Here is a 20,809-nt window from a genome sequence, read left to right as displayed (position 1 = left end):
TACTACTACTACTACTACTACTACTACGACTACTACTACTGGTTATTTTCAATGTTTCAGGAAGATGTTGATCGTGATCAATTGATTGAAACTGAAATACCACGTTCAATACCTTTTCCACCATCTGTTGATTATACCACTACGGGAGGACGTACCGCAGGTTGATTAATTTTTACTTTATTTAACAAATACGTAAAATGTTAGTGATTAAAAAAAAAGAGAAAAAAAAAGAAAGAATGAATAGATTCATTGAATTCTATTTGAATTGCGAAATAAATTTAGGAATATTTACTTTGATTGAGTAGTATATTTTAGCAGTAATATGATCTATTACAGTAACAACTATTAATATTGGTGAAACACTTGATATTAATCAGCTTGAAAATACTCTTCAAACATTGATTGGTCGAATTGAAAGATTAGAGCGTGAACGAGTAAGTGTTATTCCTTCAACATTGATCATATTTCTTTCTCAAAAATATCCAAAAAAAAAAATCATCATAATTTTGAATTTCAAATAATGTTTTTTTTATGTGTTTAACATCATTATCCGTACAAATATTTAATTATGATTGTTACAGAACGAATACCGTGAGGCTCTTGATCGTCTGAAGAAAAAGACGAGTGACACTCACACTACAATTCATAAACAAGAAACACGCTATAAAACTATTGAAGAAAATTTAACTGATGTAGAAGAAGAGAAACGTGGATTAGAAGTACGACTGGCATCAGCTAAACAACTACTACGTTCACAAGAAGAAGCATTGAAGCAACGAGATGAAGAACGACGTCAATTAAAAGCTAAAATGGTGGCAGCAGATTTAGAAGCACGTGGAAAAGATGCACAACTACGACATCTCAATGTTAGTAGTCAATTCTGAATACCTCTAATGGAATCATTCGTAAAATAATAGTTAAAATTTCGTTACTGATTATATGCTGTTTACAAATATATCATTTATAGGAACAATTGAAGAATCTACGTAATGACCTGGAAACAGCACAAGCTGATCTACGGACCTTACGTGAACGTGAAGAACAATGGGATGCTAACCGTTTCCAACTTGAAAGTAAACTTCGAGATAAAGAAGGCGAAACACAGCGTCTTAATCTATTGCAGACTAATCTTGAAAGTGAAAAACAGGTAAAAAGATTTAGTACTTTTCTCACACTTAACATCATTATCCTTCTTTTGAAATTCTATAACTTTCAATATTTTAGTCCTTGAATGAACGAATTAAAGAACTATCCGGACAACTGCAATTAAGCGAAATAAAATGCACCGATATGAAAGAAGATGTGGAAAGACTGAAAAGAGAGCTTTCAAAGGCTGAAAGCGTCGAGTTGGAACTTCGGAAAACTTCAGACCATCAATCGAGAACCATTAGTGAATATCAAATCCTTAGAGATCAAGTAACTACCTTTTTTTTTTTCATTTTTCTCACCTGTCCTAATTTTAGTATGCTTCCCGTTAGCAATACTTGTTACAGTCACGATTTTAATATAAATTTTTGTCTAAAATGAAATTTTCAGATAACCGGTGCACAGAATGATCTAGCAACTGCCAATAATCAAAAGCAACAACTTGAACATGAATTAACGACCGCACGAAGTGAACTTCGTGACTTTAAGCAACGTGTACGTGATCTAAGTAGTAGAGCATCCGATTTGCAACGTCAATTGCAAGATGCTCATGCTGAGAAAAATCGTCTTGAGGAAAGATTATTAGCTTTCGAGAAGGTTCCTATTTAGATAATACATGCTCATTTCATTAATCTTTAATTGCTGTTTTATTTTTTCTTCCATTTTTCTTTTTCCTTTTCACAAATATATAAATGTTCCATAAGGATGACATGAATGTCTTACAAGTCATTTTTATTTTTTTTTCCCCTGCCAGCATTTTTAATTACTAATTAAATAAGGATAAGTTACAGGCAACAACATCACAAAGAGCAACAGAAGATGATCTTAGGCAACAGGTTGAAAGTTGTAAGAATGAACGAAGAACATTACAACGTGAACTTGATGAAATTCAGCGAAGATTAGCACAATTGGAAAGTGAAAAAAGAGCCATGGTGGGCCAACTTGAAAATACCAAACGTGATCGAGCAACATTTATCAAGAAAATAGAAATGGTAATCATTTAAAAATGAATAATTAAAATCTGTAATTATCAATACTTTAAAGTTATTTCCTTTTTTTTTTTTCTTTTTTTTTTGGTGAATTCATTTACATAGCCAGTTTCCGGTAATTTTATACATGTTTTGGAGGGCAGCAGACAGTACCGATGAATAAATAAATCACTTTCGGTATAATTACCGTAAATAATGAATGAATTACAGTTGGAGAGTGAAAAACGACGCACCGATGCAGCAATACGTGAAACTGCCTTACAACGTGAAGCTATTGAGAAATCATTGAATGCAATGGAAAGAGAAAATAAGGTTTAGAAATAACAATTTATTTATGTTAAATATTTAGAGAATAATGATAGTATGATAGTTTGAGATAATTAATTTACTTTCAAATGATTCGTTTTCTACGGACGTAACGCAAATTTCTACAAATGTGCTTATTTCACATTTCTCTCATCCTTCAATTTAACTCTTTTTTTTTTCTTCCACTCTTCCATCTTTATGTTAGTTACATATGATTAAAAGCTAATTAGAAGCAAGGAATATAACATTATAAGCTTCTTATTATAGGAACTATACAAAAATTGTGCCCAATTGCAAAAACAAATCGCACAATTGGAATTTGAAAATGGTAATCGTATCATTGAAATTAGCAGTAAGCAACGTGAAGAACAAGATAAACAATTGCAACGGATGAGAAATGAAAAGATTCAAGTATGTTATAATTATGGAAAATTTTACGAAAATTTAAAAAACTATAATTTCTGTATACCACTGAAACTGTAATCTCATAATATATTTTTAAAAGAACCATTCAGTTGTTACAAAATATATTCCGTTTTGAAGAAATAACTCAATAATAGAGCTTCTCTAACACTTAAATACTCAAATAATGTAATATATTGAGTACCTAATAAAGGTAATATATGTGTACAGATTGAGCGAATAATTGAAAATCGTGAACGTACGCAACAAAATCGTATCAAACAACTGGAAAATCAACTTAGCATTATGAAAGAACAATTAGATAATGAAAGGAGACGTCGTCGTGATTATGTCGATCGAAGTTTAGCCGGTGATATTGGAAGACTTGGTGGTGGTTATCTAGGATTAAGAAGTACTGGCATTCATAGTGCTGGCATACTACCACATTTAGGAGAAGATTACGTGACTGGAACAACGTGGGTATTTTCCGTTCTTCATTCATATTATGATCTATTTTACACTTTTTTCTCCTAAGAAATTGAAAGTTTTACAGTATATTTATGGATTATTCCAGAAGATATGTACGATCAACATTTGCTTCCAATCCGCTCACACCACCTCTTGGAACTTCTACACCAACACCATACCAGGGTTAGTCAAAGAAATCAATGAATTCAAGATTCATTTTCGTTTCCTTATTAACTATGCGAAATTTTGAAATCTGAATTAGTTTGGAAAAATAAACTTTTGCAGATGTGCAACGTGAGTCATATGTTTCAACATCAGCGTATCATCCGTCAATGGTGGGAAGTACAACTTCGGATAAAATCAAGCTTGAAACTCTAGAACCTTCAAAAGAAATTGAAGGTATTATTCTTTTTCTATTTTGTTATTTCTTAAGAAATTTGAGAAGGAGAAACTTTGCTATATTTTAAATACATTCACATCAAGAATTTCGCAATATATAAAGCAGTATTTCTTCTGTGTAATGGTGGAAGTGTTATATGCCGGACATGGTCATCCATTAGCTTCCATTATGGAAAACAAAATTTCATCTACTCCATTACTTCTTTAACTTATTTATTTGGTTAGGTTGTCAAATCATTCCTAGTAAATTTTTCTTTTCTTTTTAATTTCGTAATTTTAGAAAGGAGAACAAAGACAGTTATCGTAATGAAAAGCAGCAGACTGGAAGATGATGTTGCACATAAAACCGATTAGAACTGAAATATTTTGTAAAAGATATTTAAAAATACTAAAACCCGGATTGTATTATTAAATTATTAACTTATGAAATTCCATTAACCAATAGTTTTTTCCATTTTATTTTCTTGTTTCAGACTCACGTACTCCGTCTCAAACGTCTCAAGAATAATAAGAATAATTACTATTAACAATACTTACAACATCCGCAGAATATAACTAATATCGAGCGAAACGAACTGCCACTAATACTATTGCTACTACTAACTGCTACTATAACTACCGGTAACCAGTATCAGACATGACAAAATTTCCCTTTTTCAAAATTAATCTTTATCATCTTGCGTGCTTATATCTACTGGCACGGTATGCTAACGACAGAATCATTTTTCGAAAAAAAAAAGACAGTATCAAATACTGATACGACCATTTATTGGTTTTTTAACAATTGTAATAAATGGATAGAAATTTTTCGATTCAATTTTGTTTTCTTGTCCATGAAATTTTCTTGAATCTAAAAGATTCCTTTTTCATTTTTCCATGTCATTTGCTCGTACTATATATTGTCGTTGTTACAATATTTTCGCTTGGAAAAAGACAAAAAAAAAAGTTGATATAAATAATTACATATATAAGATGCACATGCATCTATAAAACATAGTCCTAATCGATACTGCCATCATTTTTCTTTTCAAGCGGGAAAGATATAAATTTTCATAAACTTTTTTTTTTTTACTCATCATAATATATATTGTCGTTCAATATTATTCATGTTTAGGATGAAGCTTCCTTTTCTTTTCATAAACAAAGAAATAAAAAAAAAGAAGAGCCACCACCCAAAGGTTTTTTGTTTTTTTTTTTTCGTTCATAGCTTCTTCAGTGCATCGTTCATAAGCTTATATCATATCAGCTGCCAAATCTTACATAATTTCGTTTCATCCTTTATATTTCATTACTATTTTCCAAATATCAATGTTGTCTGTAGTGTGTGACGCCATTCTACCAAAAATAAATGTTTTCATTTTTCGACTATGTTGTCCATGCTATGAAACACGTAAAATTGCTAAAGAAAAATATTTCCAAAAGGAAAAAAAAACAAGAAAATTTTTTCGTTTTTTCTAAAAAAAGAACAGTTAAATTGCTGTGATTAGTAGCTGCATATCAGTACGGACAAACAAACACTAACTTAGCTTATTTATTTCAATCTAATCGTTGATTATGCTGTCGAAATAAGACAAGAAATTATTTGAAATAAGGGGAAAACAACTAATAGCTTACATGGATTATAAGAAATTTTGGACAGAAACTTAGAAGAAAAAAAAACAGTTATTAGTTGTATCACAGTGGAGAGTGAAGGAAAAAAAAACATTAGGACTGAGGAAAAAGGCTTATTATTTATACAAGGAAGACAGAAAATGAATCCGACATTGAAATTCAAATTTATGACAAAAATCCAGAAGCACTCCAGAAGACTGAACTTCTCAAGCAACTGGAAAATGACCTGCAATGATGCGTCATCTTTCCAAGTTATAAAAACACTCTCTGACTATTTCGACCAATATACCACTAACTGTACCACTACATCGCTATGATAATTAAACCACAAGTTTTACAGCGCAGAAAAAGATTTTTTTAAAGCATACCTGATTAGGTAGAAGGCAGGAACGTCCAAAGCAACATGGGAAGAAGATACGATGAATCCATTTCATCCATCTTGGATTCAGTCGACCATATGGTTCTTCATTCTTAGGCTTGAAAACACCTATGATTTCCTGCAAGAATGAGAAATAATTCACGAAAACTGAATTAGTTTTTCATCAAAGTATCCTAAAAAGGTGAAAAATTTTGCTCCCAAAAGTGCTTGTTGTGGACAGAAAAAAAAACCACTGAATTATTTTATAAAAAAATTTGATAATTAAGATATTCTACATACTCCATCACAGTTCTTCACAAAATATGATCCAGATGATCCTTGCCGGGTTCGTTCTGGATAAACTCCTTCACGTATTGCATGAATGGCATCGCCAACAACATTTGCAAATTGAGCATTCCCAACTGAACCATAATTTTCATTATCTGTAAGATATCAAGATACCTATGTCTATTCAAGTTGATTTCGCTCACATCCAGTTTTTACATATTACCGTAACTTTATAATTTTATAAGAAAGTAGCACCAAATCTTAGACCTCAATATTTCAAAATATGATATCTCGGAATCCAAAACTCATCTTTCTTAAAATGCACTTTATTTATGGATATTTGCGCAAATATATAGAGTAGAACAAAATCCGCTCCTATTTATACTGTTATTTTTCCGTTGCCTATATCATAGACAACATAAAGATGATAATTATGCATACAAAATAAAAACATACAATATTTCATATCCTCATCATCCGAACTTGATAAGCGATTTTGTCGATCACTGGGTGATCCGCTTTCTTCACCTACCATTGTTTGGATTCGTCCCGCGAGCAACGGTTTTCGTTCCAAAGTTCCCTCCTAAAACCTTGAAATTTGATTGGAAGAAAAAAAGAAAAGTCGAAAGCATACAGAAATTTTACAATTAAAATTATGCAAATACCAGACAAAGAAAACTTTCACCTTTATATTTTTCCTTGATAATTTGCTGATTGGATTCATTTTTGAAAAGATACCTTCCAATTCATCACAAATATCTGCATCCGAATCTAAATAATACATTGTCTTCATCTTTTCCTTTTCTTGCGACATTTTTTTTGAAAGATTCATTTCCAATAAAAATTCACCTGAATTTCGACCTGCTATTCTGGATCCCAATAATGAATTAGTCGAAAAATCACCATGATTAATAGGACTGCGATTACCACAATGGAATTGCGCAATCCATGGTATAAACGAGTTCATTGTTAATAAACAGTTGTCGAAATTAATTACAATCAAGTTATTAAATTTCCATATAAACAATACTGAACTGGAATGAGAAATTCATAAAAAACAATTAAACTAAGTAATAACTGTCCCGTACAATTAACAATTATCAAATACAGTAAGCCTTGTTGAAAAGATCATTAACCAATCTTATACACATTTTTCTCTCCTCTTCCCAAAAAAGACGAAAAAAAAAAACAACAATAGCATAAACGTAAAAATCGGAGCAATACAGGAAATGAGACAATATTCTAGAATTTAAATTTAATTCCAAGAAAATAGATTTTCAAAAAATTCAGTCTATTAATTAACCCTACGATCATTTTCCCACCATTTTTCATCAAATTTTTCTCCCGACAATTGCGATATAATAAAAGCAAGTTGTTTGGTTTTTTGGCATTTCTCGATCAATACGACGAATTCTGCATGGAAAGATAAATGATAACAACAGAACAGTCAAGTAAATTTAATTCAAATCACATGATATTACTCATTGAAACTGATAAATAATTCGAACTTATTGATTGTTTCGTTAAGCAGTTCGGTAATTACAATTGGGTATATTTTATTAAACCCTCTTCAAGACAAAAAAAAAAAAATCTGAAGTAATTCAGCAAATACGACAAATTTTTATATGCTTCCCGCACAACTCATTAATAAATTCTACAAAATAAAACAATCCAAATCCCATCTGTATTTGCCAAACCTTCAATATTACCAACTTTCACATGACACACTCCATTGCATATAACTTCACCTTCTAGCAAACCTGTTCACCTCATGTTCACCATCAATAGAATCAATATGCAAATTTATGCCGTTCGAAAAGTTCCGTCCCAAATAATTTCCATGTATCTGTGATAAAACTTTGCATTGCTGTCGTAGATGGGATAAAATCATACGGTTGATAAGAGAATTGTATACCGAAGGATAAATAATCCCCCCATGATGATACATGAACACTTATTGAGAATGTTGGCAAATAAACATAACAAACATCACAGATAATAATTTATTCATTAAAATAAATTAAACTCAACTACAATAATAAAAGAAGTGACTTTTAGCAGCATATGTTAGACAGAGAAAGAGATTCGAATGTGTGTTCAATTAATTACGTTCAAAAAGTTCGTAAATAATTGATCTAGTCCTGAATTATTCACTACATGGATGGATCATTAAAAATCTTATCAAACGTGCGAAAAATCATACCTAATGGATTAATTCATTAAACATAACCAAATGAGAAACATCTGTAATATGCAAAGAAGTTCGTCAACTTCATCGTGAAACGCATTTGGTAATGAAACTGGCTATTTGAAAGTAGAAAAGAGAGAAATATTTACATCATAAGGAATGATAACACAGTTCTATTTTTAATTATCACAAGAAATATATGAAATTTTCGAAAAAAACGAAACAAAAATCTATTATCACCAACAGGAAATGAAATATTAAACAATAATAAATCTATCAAAATATTAAATTATCAAAGTAATTATAAAATAAAATAATTTAAAGTATAGATGAAACAATAAGCAATCAAGATAATTCAGTTAATATAACCAACCAACCATGCTAATGATCATTTGCAATCGACAGTTACAAGCCAGAACAAAATTCATACAAATCCCTACTAAGGAAGATCTTCGACCGCTACAGATCTCTATCCACACTCTGAATACTTTTGCTGTTATTATCCCCACCTGCACTTGACTTTTTTCAAGAATGCTTAAAATCTCATACTTCTTACTAGCAAACTGGAAGAAACTTTTCAGCATTTTGAAACATACACCGTAATGTATACCATAAAATAAAATATAGCATAAAATGCAATTATGTCTTTAAAACAGGATTTTCTTAAAAAGAATTCCAAAAACCAACTTGAAGCATATGTTTAAAACTACAGTAATAATTGAAAGTAAATAATAACACAAACGAACCCTTCATAGTTGTTCTGGAGTAAAGAAATGGTAAGAGAAGAGATAAATTTCCAAGAATTTCTTATATAACACAACTGATTTTAAAAAAAATAGAAAAAAAACATCAAGAAGGAAACTGTATTATGCTTACACATCGATAACGTAAACTTACTGATAACGGCATAGATAACACCCACGATAGAGTCTTATAAATTTCCTTCCATCGCAGTACTATACGCTCACACCAATACCATATGATTATATATATAGGTTCTGTTTACTACACATACTTGCTAACGTGAGAATATATATGCATGCATGTATGCATAAATGTATGAAAATTAAAAAGCATATGAAGCAGAATCCTTTGTTAAAAATCTTTCTGCTCTTTTGTTTTCATCAGTACCATATGAATATATGCCGAATTCAAATAACAGTGAGGTTAGCTCAAGTTAACGATTACCACTAAAATCAAAACTGCTGTGATAGTATATCACACAAGTGACTTGCAACAGTATCACGCGAACTTCGCACAGTCAGCCGATACATCTGTAAATATTCCAATAATGAAACAGTAATGAGGAACGTTACCGCACTAATTCTTAGGTCCTGCATTACATTTATGATCCCAGCAGTAAAAGAGACCAAGATCTCAACTCGAAACCAGTAATAACCATGTTTTTTCCTCTCATGTATTCTTTTCTCCTTCTTTATCAATTCTTTTCTTTCTTGCAGTTATTTAATTCCGCTGCTTAGTTTGTTGATTAGAACAGTACCTAGTCTTGGATCCTAACTCAAGGTTAGGTCATGCAAAAAACGATGCTTGACCGCAAATAACATGAAAATTCGAATAATGACACAAGTCCATGTATATATGAGGCATGATTCAGACATGTAATCAATAACCTAGTAAAAGAACGGAAGGAAACATACCGCGACAATAAATTCTAATAAGTTTTATACTAAAAGAGGTTAAACATAAACTAATTTATAGCTTCGCAGCCAGCAGTATATCAAAATTAAAATAGCAAGTAATCGAATAACCTTTGCTTGTTTATTCGGTTCCAAACGAATAAGAGTACCAATTTGCTGCATTTTCGTATTGACTATTCCAGCACAAACGTAATTTTCGGGATTTGGATCTACTTCTTGTAACAGCCGAGGTCCAAAACCACTCAGCTTCAAAAATCATTTTTTTAATTGTAATTGCCTCAGTTATAAATGCATTTCGGGAATTTTAGCCAAGCAGGTATGCATCCGACCGTCTGATTTAATTCCCATCCTTTGCTGAGATTCACTTTTACAAGAATCTCCTCTAAAGATTAGGGATTCCAAGTAAACTGGATTTCAAACCTTTCATAAGTAGAAGGAATCAGTAGCAGACTTTGCACAGACTTTAGGGAACGGTAATTTCCGCATCTTGAAAAAACTGGAACTTACAGAAAAAGACCAAAAAACAACCAAATAATGATGCTAAGTTACCTTTGTTCTAATTTGTTCTCGATCTATCGGTAACTTCGCAGGAAATATTTTTTGATTCTCTTGACTTGACCTGTAAAAAATGTCTGCTTTGTTTTTCTTTATGACAATATTAACTAGCAATGGAACGATGAAACATGTGACATACTGAGAAAGTTGTTTCCAACGGGTGAAGAATTGTTCTGAGGACATATCCGTAGGCTCGAAAAATTTGTTGATGAAGATTGGAAGTGCAAAAGTCTTGTCAAAAGACTGTTGTCTATTGCTAACATCACTGAAAGTACACTTATTCAGCAATGGAAGTGAAACTATATTAAAGTTTAGCTTTCAGAAAATCTCAAACACTGCATGTTCCCGCACTTCCTGAATATTATACGTTAACGGGACAGATGACTACAGTCTAATTCCAATACGAAAATTTCAAGAAACCAGAAACAACAAGTCAATCTTTTGTTGCATTAAATTTATATAAGCATTAGATAGCTTAAGTTATAATTAAACTCGAGCATGAATTAAAAAAAAAAAAAACAATTTTCAACAGTTCACATAGATCCCACTGAACTGATAACTTACGAGAAAGTGAAAATGAGGTGAAGAAGAGGACAACGATGAAATTCTTGTTCGCATACAAAATTGATTAACTGTTGCACTTGTGATCCACCTGTGATGGTACTATCTACTGCTTTACACTGCAACAAGAACTTCAACTCAAAGAAAAGCAAACTTATCCAGAAGTAATTTCCGAAATAATTCTTTGCACCATACATTAATAGTCTATGTAGCATTATTTTTACGGCAGGGATACTAACGTAGCAGCAATTTTCAGGAGCAAAAATAAGATTATTACTGAATTAATAATGACAAAACCATAAAATCAATTATACCTGTGCAATCAGCTGACTGCTCAGGATTCCAGAGCAAAACAGGCTTGGGCTAAAATCGGTGAATGAATAATTAGTTTTATTGCCATAAAACATTCCTAAGCGTGCTAGGTTAGCTCGAGTTTCTAATTTGTATCCAATCTGAATTGTAGAGTCTTCGTAAAGAACACCACTGTTCTTTGTCGCAAATCTGTAATGTAAAATAAGTCGACTTCACGAAAATATTTTTTTGCAAATAATAAAATTTCTTTCAGCTATAAATTCGTAAGAGACTGCTTAAAATCGAATCAAGTACTAACTTTAAAACATCCGGATAATTATCCACGGTGGGTTCACCATTTGTTGAAGCCACTGAAGACTGTATACCGTTTGCTGCAGCTGGAGAACTAAATATGTCGACCAGAGCCTTGGATTCCAAACCAGGACTGATATCTAACAACTGACCTGACGTTTGCTTTGTTTCCTGAAGTGATGGGTCGCATAAAATAAGACTCTTACTTATCCTGTAAAATCTCATATACAGCACCAATAGAAAACAAAAAACAAATCCAAGTACATAAAAATGTTAACAAGTGAAATACAGCCTGTAGAAATACATTTAAAAATAAAAAAAAAAAAAAGGAAATTTACATGATTCATCATTGCAGTCGGACGCTGCTTCTTTTCAGCAGCTTGATTTACAAGCTCTTCGACATGTGGTTTTGACTTTTTCAATTTGGCGAGTAAGGAACTTTCCTTCTCTGGGAAAGGTGGCATTTCTTCCAGTATCTAAAATTCATTTATAAATTTAGTACCAATGAGAAGATCCAATAAAAAAAATAAAAAAAACTGGTGCAGAATAAAAAACATTACTGTTGCGAGAACATCAGGAGAAGCAACTCTGGATAACTGAAGATATTCTACGGCACGCTGCTGTAATTCAGCGTCGGGATTACGCAAATTGTGATCCATGCGAAAAACCTAAAAAATGAAACAATATATAAAACATGCACTCTTTAGGCTGCTAATATTACCACAAACAGTGCAAATGCCGCGCATTTACCTCTTGAATCATTCCTTTGATTTCTGGGAACAAATTACAGAATTTCACGTATGTTGACAACAAAAGGGATCTTGTTGCAATAGAACACAAATGATACTTGCTGTGTAAAAGTTCAAACTGAACCTGTGGGCTGCAATATAATTTTGTATCACAGATAATCTTTAATACAACTAAAAAACACACGTTCAACCACAATTTGCTTAAACTTTAAAATGAGACAAAATTATTTTAATGCAAAACATAGCAAATTCAACATGTACCGGATGCTGAAATGCACAAAAATTTCATACAACTAACCTTGACCGCGCATCCCCTGCTATCAAATTTCCAAATTCTCCCAATATGTAACCTCCAACCTTGACCATGTTTTCATGACAAGCTGGTCTCTGAAATCATATTCCCGCACAAATCTCATTCAAATTTGCTTTGTACAAAAATAATGATACAAATCCCATCTGTTTATCGGCATGAAACTGAATTTGAAAAATCAAATACTAATCAAGTTTATTACCTGTAATGCTTCAAAAACAGTTTTAGCTGCATAGCCTTGCACATCCTCTCTGTTGACAACAATTTGAATAACACGATACCAAACCTCTTCGGATACGTAATCACCAGCAATTCGTATCAGCTTAAGGATAACATCAACATACCAAGTATAATCCGTAGCATATTTTTCAGCCAAAATTGCAACCTTCAGCACCTGGAAGAACCGAATAATGACGAGATAAGTATTTGGGACTACAAAAAAAAAAACAAATAGTCAAACATTGTCCAGAAATGAAACTGGAAATCGGAAAAGGATTAACTCACCATCTCTTCTCGAATAGAATAATCAGCAGTTTCAAGATATGATAACATTTCGAAAACAATTTCTGCAGCATTTGATCTGGAAATGTGTAGAATCAACAAACTTCGTGCCATCATAAATTTTCATTATAATGATTAAACAAATCGTTTTTAGTAGGATTTCAATTCATTCAACTTACCGATCACACATAGCATACAGTAAATCAACTGCTCGTTGCCGAACTGAGACATCTCGTTCAGTTTTCAAACTATTTATGATTGTTTCTTGATGCCTTTTTACAGCTTCATGTGAAAATTCTGAAGTTGCCAGTAAACACATTGACTCCAAAGCAAGATACCTACAATTACTAATGAAACTCAATGATAAACAACTTAGGCTGGAAAGTAGCAACAACAATGGGTGAAACATGGGAGGAAATCTCAAGATTGCCCGTTGGTCACTAAGGCACACCTCTTTTTAGATGGCGTACATGCAAACTGAAAATAGCGAGGTATGAATCTTCCGAATATGAACTCCAATAATAATCGTTCAAAGATTTATTGCAGTTCTCCATGGTTAGCTATCTGCACTTATTAAGCATATCAAACAAAACCACTGGTAAAAAAAGCCAAAAGAATTTCAATTCACCAACCTCAAATTTGTCTCACGATGGGACAGAAAAGTGCCTAATTGATTGCAAGCTCGAACCAGCAAACTTGGCTCCGTATCCATATGAATGATCAGAGCAATTGATTCAAACAGCACTGCGTTTTTAGCATTTGAATGTTGTACTTTTTTGGACTTTGGAGCATCCATGGCTTTATTCAAGATTCCTTCCAGACATTCCATTAAACGAGATTTGTTGCTTGGATCTTCTGTAATTTATCGACAAGACTGTTTTACTGCACACTGCGACCCACCAAGACGTAACAGCATATAAAGTTTAGTGAAACCAGAACGACAACTCACCTGGCGGTGGGTAATTTTGTAGTAATCTCAATAACTTCACACAAAGCCAAGGTGCTGGTACAAAGTAATAAGTATAGTCTTGTAAGTCGGTGTAACCTGCAGTTACGATCTGCAATAGATTTTCTAAAAGTTATACAGTTATTCCTGCAGAACCTGATACAGTGCATTATGTTGACGTTATTTTACATAATTTTGGAATAAAATGACACCAGGTTTCCCAAAGTTGGCAGTTTGAAAAGTCAAACTGAAACTTATAAAAAGCTTACTCGACTTAACCTTGAAATAGCCAGCGAGATACATCCTTTATATTCGTCCGGCCATTTTTTGGACAGTGCTTCAATTAGCGAAGCAGCTGATGTAACAACACCCTAAAAATAATTTTAGCTGCAAATACGAAGCTCGAAAGTATATGAATGTGAAAATTTAAAGGATCTAGGTGAAAGAAAAAGAAAAATAAAAATAGTCCAAAGTCCGGAAAGCGCAATGGTGAAGTCCTCAAAATAGAAGTGTAACATGAAATACTAAAACTATACCAAATGCTGGTCATTTAATAGATGAACAATACGAGAGGAAAATTCGCTGGGCGGTAAAACATCCGGGCATATCCTGAATAGTTTCAGCAAGCATAATGCTGCGCTTTGTTTCACAAAATCGATTGTATCCCTGAAATAAAGTAAAAAGTAGAACCACCATGCTATTAACATCCTTTTTTTCAAAAATTTAATTATGTCAGTGTTAAACATATGAAATTATTGTCCTGTGAAGGGAAAGTCCCAGAAACAATAACGGATGCAACAATTCCGAAAAATGTGTGGGACCAAGAATTTAAAACAGCAAAGTTTCGGATCATAACAAAAAACGATCACCCAGAAACCAGCAATTTTGGTAAATCTTGAGCAAATGCCTCAGCCATGTCCTTACTACCAATGTTTGAAATGCATTGTAATGCCAAATTGACATGAACAGGGTTGCGTGACTGGAGATCATTCTTTATTGATTGAATAATCAATTTGATCAAGTCGGAATTATTATTTATCAGTACCGAAATGAAAAGGTAACCCTGAAAAAGAAAGTAATAAACAAACAATAAGGAAAGAATCCAGCTGGCCCCATAAAAGAAATGAAAGTACGAATGCTTCCCATCCAAACAGAATTTTGTCCTGGGTGAAGTTATCCACTGTCACATTAATAACTCAAAAATAAACGAAACTTACAATTTGTTTCTCAGTGTACTTATTTGAACTTAATAAATTTGTGGCTTCCATATGGCCGAAATCAATATCATTGCCCAGAAGAAAGATGAACAGGAGCTTACAAACATATTTCTTCTTCTGGTAACCATCAATCATTTTATCACCTATAGAATGAAATTTTTAAATGCCAAATTTTCACACAACATTACCTAGATATTGTAGGAATTTGAATTATAGGATTGTAACTTTAATCAATTTCGAGTCAGAAGCAAATACTAGATACCGGTTTTAGTGGAGTAGACGAAATACGGTGTAAATATAGGTTTTTTTTTTAACAAATAACAAATATGAAAATATTTCATGAAAAAAAAAGAGAATATTGAACACTTAAACAAATAGTGGAACCAGATTCAAGTTTTACCAAATAATAGGTATATTTACACCTATGTCATTCTCCGTATGAAAAAGTAAAATAGAAAATAAAGAGTGTGAGAAACCTTTAAATTTGCTGCGAATATTTGCCAATTCTCTGTTGATCCGTTTCAATTCTGCTTCCTTACTTTTACAGTTCCGAATATCCGAGATAAAAACGGCAAGGCCGCGCATTCCATCCCCTTTGACGGCAGGCATTTTTGACTGCTACACAAAGCAGCCAATATTATTAATTACCTTTCACTTTCTTCCACGCTTTTTACCTAATAGAAAAGACAGAAAATATGGATGAAAGTACTTACTTTTCTAAAAAAACCTGAAATTTTCAACTTTTTTTTGCCTTTAAAAAAAAAATGAAGCAAGTAACTGTACAAATTAGAATGTCACAACCATGACGAAATGTTTGGACCAATTCGAAACGGTTATATTTGAAAAAAAGAACAGCTACCTATGCAACGCGACGTCCCGACCTTCGGAACACCACCCGAGAATCCCACAAGATCCCAGTGCAATCAAGGCCAAGTACTGTCAATACAACAGGATGTCGCCCGATTTATTGCCTTTCCCGTGAATGTCCAATACAAGATACCGTATCAAAGTTATCGTTGCAAAAAGCAGTGATTAGTAACAGCTATATAATTTGTGTATTATTGTAAATAGTTGTAGTATAAACAAGCAAATAAACGATATTTTAAAAAATTGATTATATGACAAGAATAGAAGAAATCAATAAGAGAATAAGGGAAGTGAGTAAATATTAGCGATGTTTTTGTTTTTTTCTTTTTTTGTTGACTGATATCATTTGTCTATAAGACGTCGAAGTAAACAATTGACGAAAACAAATCAATAAGGAAGTAAAATCCAATGGAAGTATATCAATAATTCAAAAAATGGATACTTCTACGTTATCATATGCTTAAATATTTAATGAAAAAAAGCACATAGAAATCAATTTTTCGATCAAATATCAGATTTCCGACAAAAAATATTTATTAATTACAAAAATTAATTTCCCTGTATATTCACATGATATTGTTATCAAATATAATAAATTAAATACCATTATGAATTATTGTTTCAAATTTCACTAAATTTAGATATATTTAAAGATAAGCATTTTTTTCTCTTTTTTTTTTTTCTTCAAAAAGAAATCATTTCGTAGATTTTCCCAATGAAATTGCTCATAAATAATCAAACAGTTTTAAAAATTTAAAAATTCGTTTTGCAATTTCCCTTTTTTTTTGTTTTTAAAAAATTCCAAAAAATTGGATTTTTTTTTCCTTTAAAATTTTATAAAACAATATGTAAAAGAAGGAATGTTCGATTTGTTCGTTGTTCGTTATAATCTAGCTAAACTAAGTAAGCATATGCTCAAAATGATGGAAGAATGAAAATATAAAGATGACAACGCCCTAAATCGATGGCAATTTCCGTTGATATTCATTGTTGAAGAGAAATATTTGGGCTGAAGCATTTTTGATCGCTTTTCCAAACGAAAGTATTTTTAGCATTTAGTTTTAGCATTAACGATCGAAACAACAACAACAACCCTAATTCGGCTAATCTATTTTCCATCAAGGGAATATTTAAAAAATAGTTACAAATATTTGATTTAAAAAAATAAGAAAAAAAAGAAGGAAAAAATAGAAAAGAAAAGGAAACGAAAGAAATATGAAAATTTGATTGTATTTTCCAAATAATTTGTTAATAATGTAAGTGTGTGTGTATGTGTGTAAGATGGATATATAATTGATTTCACAATTTCACAATCCTTTTTTTTTTTTTTAAATTTTACATGATGACCTTCACATATATTCTTTATCCTTTGTTATTTTAATTATAAGATTTTTATTCATTAGAAGCTAATAAAAATTTGAAACATATAATGCATATTATTAATTTATTGATTAGAATTTTTGGTATTTTTCAGTAATAAATTACATGTTTCAAATATTTCAAAAAATGCATTTGCCAAAAAAATAAAAAAAAAAGAAGGTTATCAATATCATTGTTATTTATTATCACTATTATCGTTGTTATTATTATCATTATTATCATCATTATTATACAGCAAAAAGATGGATAAAAATGAATTAATTAAATGAACAATTTTATTCGCATAATTATGATTATACATTAATTTTTCAAATTAAATTTTATATCTTCTGTTTCGTATAGATCACTCGAGTATGCTCCAGATAGCCTTGTGTTGGATGTGTTGCTGTTCGCATCTCAATTATTTGCTCCAAATACTGATCGTCATGTTTGATGAATGTTCGTCGTAGCTAATATTTGATAATTGATAAAATTTTAATTCCAATTAATTATTATGCATAGTTTATTGTTTATTAAAAGTCTTATTTGAAATGAAATTAAAATTATGAATTGAAATTAATAATTTTTTTTTTGTATGATTTATAATCTTTAATTTCCTTCCTTTTTTTTTTCTTTTCTTTTCTTATCCAATTAAATACTGTATTAAATGTTTATAAAAATGCTTACAAATATTCAAAATTTAAACATATCAAATGATTTCAATAAATTAAACTAATATTTTATACTAAATATAACTAACATATAAGGAACTAACATTTATACTAAATATAACTAACATATAAGGAAAAAGAAAAAAAGATGAAAAATTGAACAAATGTGATAGCTATGATAGCTAAAAAGACTTACATCTTCAACTGGAAGATCCCTTGAGAATGAAATCCTTCCAATATCTTTCAGTGTTAAAATCATCTTATTTGGTGCAACTTGTCCCACTTCATAAGTTGTAAATCCTATATATATATATTATAAATTTTTAATTACTAATATAAACATGAAAAAATTCAAATTAAAAACTAAAAACATATAGATATATACATACATTTTTAGTGTTAAAAATCAGAAATTTGACATGCTCTTTTTTCCTCCTCCTCCTCCTCTTTTTCTCCCTTCCCCTCTCTCTTTCTCTCCTTTTAATAATTCCTAATTATTGAAAACAATTTGACGACCGTTATTTCCGGCTGTCATCAGTGTAGCATTACCAGACGGATCCACTGTAATAAAGCCCCATTCATCATGAAAATGATCTTTGGTTGTATGCGACCATGCACGTGCACTAAAAAAAAAAAAAAAAATAGAAAGTTAATTATCAAATGAAAATTAATAATCACATGAGAAAATATAAATTTTCCATAAATTTTACAATTTTTTTTTCCTTGCAATTATATCCTTCCCTCGTATTTTATCGATTTTCAAGTAATTGTTGCTGTTTAAAAAAATAATTATGCGATCTCGTTTTAATTGTTTCTTTTTTTTTCCTTTTCAAAAAAATAATTTTAAATCAATCATTAAAGATTAATTGGTAAATTAATTTTAATGGGAGAGGGAGAGGAAAAAAAAAGCAAACTAAGTAGAAATATTATATTGTTTGCTTGTTTATTCTCTCAATATCAAGGACTTGTTTGGAGAAAGAATGACGTGATGATGCGCAAAAGGGATTTTAAAAAAAAAAAGGAAAAGAAAAAAAAAGGTAAATGAGAAATAATCGAGAATTTGTGACATTTAAAAAAAAAAATAAAATAAAGGGAAAGAATTACAGCAAAATTATAGATTAGAAATAAGTTGTTATGATCATCTATTATAAAATGAATGAAAGTGTTCGATGAGAATATTGCTGGGACGGAATTAGAAATGCTGGTAATGAAGAAGGAAATGAATATAAATGTTGAAAAACTGGATTTTAATTCAATTCAATTCAATTCAATTCGATTCGATTCGGTTCGGTTCGATTCGATACGATTCGATCTAATTTGTCATTTTAATTTGTGTTAATGGATCATTGATGTTGGTGTCAAATCTTTTCGAAGCAATGATTGATGTTCAACGACAATTTTAGATTTATTTGGGTTATAGTTGGTGAAGCTTAAAATACAAAAAAAAAAAGAATAAAAATGCATAAACTTAGTAATAACGAAAATTTCAATCTTTCTGTAATTATTTCTGAAAAAAAAAAAATCAATTAATCAACATTTCTGATTCATAATTCATTCCTTTTAAGGCTTTTATAAGCGATGCAATACGTGAATTTCTGATTGGTTAAAACAGGACAACAAGCACTAGAGAGAGTGACTATCGTGTAAATAGATTAACGATAACTGGACGATATCAAGTATAAATAATTATTTCATTAATATGCTGAATTCAGGAGAATGGAAGTTAACACTTAGTAAGGATAAAATTATGGGAATGATTACAGAAAATTTTTTCAAGTAGCAGGAAAAAAAAAGTCACCACATACTAATTTACTATTTCGAACTGCAAAATGAATCGTTTGGTTTAACTGAAATAAAAAAAAAAAAGGAAAAGGATTCATCAATACCACAATTATACCACTCGATTGTAAAAACTGAGCTTTAATTAATTGTCACATCACTATCCAATATGTTTTATTTTAATTTGACAAATTATATAATCTACAATTCATATGTCAACTATGGATTTCTGAATTCAGCAAAATTGTTTATAATTTCATAAAGTTACCAATTTTAAATGTTAGGAAATTTTATATGAAATATACATTATGAAAGATAAGCTATCATTGATAAGTGACATTTTATCAAATAATATGCGAGCAAATTTCAAGTGAAATAATTTTTACAACTAAGAATTGGAACATATAGAAAGGATTAATACTTTATTAATAGCTTTCTGCAATTTTACTTCATTGACATAAGAGCCAAAAAGCTCAAAGTTTGAGTTATATAATTTGAGGCAAATATTAATAATGGAATTGAGGAGAAGCTTAATATCGACCATATTGATGATATGATATGTTTATCAGAGGTTTATTTATGAATTTTTGGTGCATGTTTAATTCCAATGGTAACTTACTTTTAATCAATAAATGTTTGCAAAATTATGATATGTTATATAACAAAACTAACCTGAAATTCAAAAACTGTACATTAACGGATTTGGCAAGTGGTGCCTCTGCAATAATCAACTCTTCACCAAATGTCATTGTCGGTACTGTTGGCCAGAACACCTGAAGAAAACCGGAATATAATGATGGTTGCATATATGAATGTATATATGTGTGTGTGTGTGTGTGTGTGTGTGTGTGTGTGTGTGTGTGTGTGTGTGTGTGTGT

At 31.0% G+C, this 20,809-nt stretch overlaps 4 protein-coding genes across 4 annotated transcripts in view; 1 reads left to right on the top strand and 3 right to left on the bottom strand.

Moving 5' to 3' along the window:
* Positions 1-51: 51 nt before the first annotated feature.
* LOAG_05405 (LFI-1 protein) lies at positions 52-4,064 on the top strand (the record flags this gene model as incomplete). Its single annotated transcript, XM_003140942.1, has 13 exons — positions 52-160; positions 337-434; positions 582-866; positions 968-1,147; positions 1,225-1,416; positions 1,537-1,743; positions 1,938-2,138; positions 2,346-2,447; positions 2,709-2,852; positions 3,075-3,319; positions 3,418-3,494; positions 3,597-3,710; positions 3,991-4,064. The coding sequence occupies 13 exons, from the start codon at positions 52-54 to the stop codon at positions 4,062-4,064; spliced, it is 2,028 nt and encodes a 675-aa protein (XP_003140990.1).
* A 1,196-nt stretch (positions 4,065-5,260) lies between these two features.
* On the bottom strand, positions 5,261-7,002 carry LOAG_05404 (hypothetical protein). Its single transcript, XM_020446840.1, has 6 exons — positions 6,817-7,002; positions 6,653-6,738; positions 6,424-6,550; positions 5,980-6,122; positions 5,690-5,818; positions 5,261-5,547 (listed from the first exon to the last, which is right to left on the bottom strand). The coding sequence occupies exons 1-6, from the start codon at positions 6,932-6,934 to the stop codon at positions 5,263-5,265; spliced, it is 888 nt and encodes a 295-aa protein (XP_020302866.1). The 5' UTR covers positions 6,935-7,002; the 3' UTR covers positions 5,261-5,262.
* A 2,276-nt stretch (positions 7,003-9,278) lies between these two features.
* Positions 9,279-16,152, bottom strand: LOAG_05403 (adaptor protein complex AP-2). The gene is made up of 22 exons (XM_020446839.1): positions 16,115-16,152; positions 15,732-15,929; positions 15,256-15,398; positions 14,908-15,101; positions 14,575-14,704; positions 14,308-14,409; positions 14,042-14,150; positions 13,725-13,947; positions 13,272-13,430; positions 13,096-13,171; positions 12,794-12,985; positions 12,580-12,668; positions 12,283-12,412; positions 12,093-12,200; positions 11,871-12,008; positions 11,540-11,703; positions 11,244-11,430; positions 10,933-11,048; positions 10,508-10,633; positions 10,363-10,432; positions 9,925-10,059; positions 9,279-9,429 (listed from the first exon to the last, which is right to left on the bottom strand). Exons 2-22 carry the CDS (start codon positions 15,862-15,864, stop codon positions 9,352-9,354), a joined length of 2,802 nt encoding a protein of 933 aa, XP_020302865.1. The 5' UTR covers positions 15,865-15,929; positions 16,115-16,152; the 3' UTR covers positions 9,279-9,351.
* Positions 16,153-17,822: 1,670 nt separating this feature from the next.
* The window catches only part of LOAG_05402 (hypothetical protein), a gene marked incomplete at both ends in the record, with an annotated part of 3,718 nt that continues 731 nt past the window's right edge, over positions 17,823-20,809 (bottom strand). The window contains 4 exons of the mRNA XM_020446838.1: positions 17,823-17,951; positions 18,349-18,452; positions 18,669-18,775; positions 20,604-20,704. Of these exons, the coding sequence (XP_020302864.1) occupies positions 17,823-17,951; positions 18,349-18,452; positions 18,669-18,775; positions 20,604-20,704 (441 nt within the window). The remainder of the gene's footprint in view (positions 17,952-18,348; positions 18,453-18,668; positions 18,776-20,603; positions 20,705-20,809) is intronic.

Source organism: Loa loa (assembly GCF_000183805.2).
Source record: "Loa loa unplaced genomic scaffold supercont3.360, whole genome shotgun sequence".
NCBI classification, from domain to species: Eukaryota; Metazoa; Nematoda; class Chromadorea; order Rhabditida; family Onchocercidae; genus Loa; species Loa loa.
Note: the sequence above shows the minus strand (reverse complement) of the source record. Positions and strands in the feature narration are given on the sequence as shown.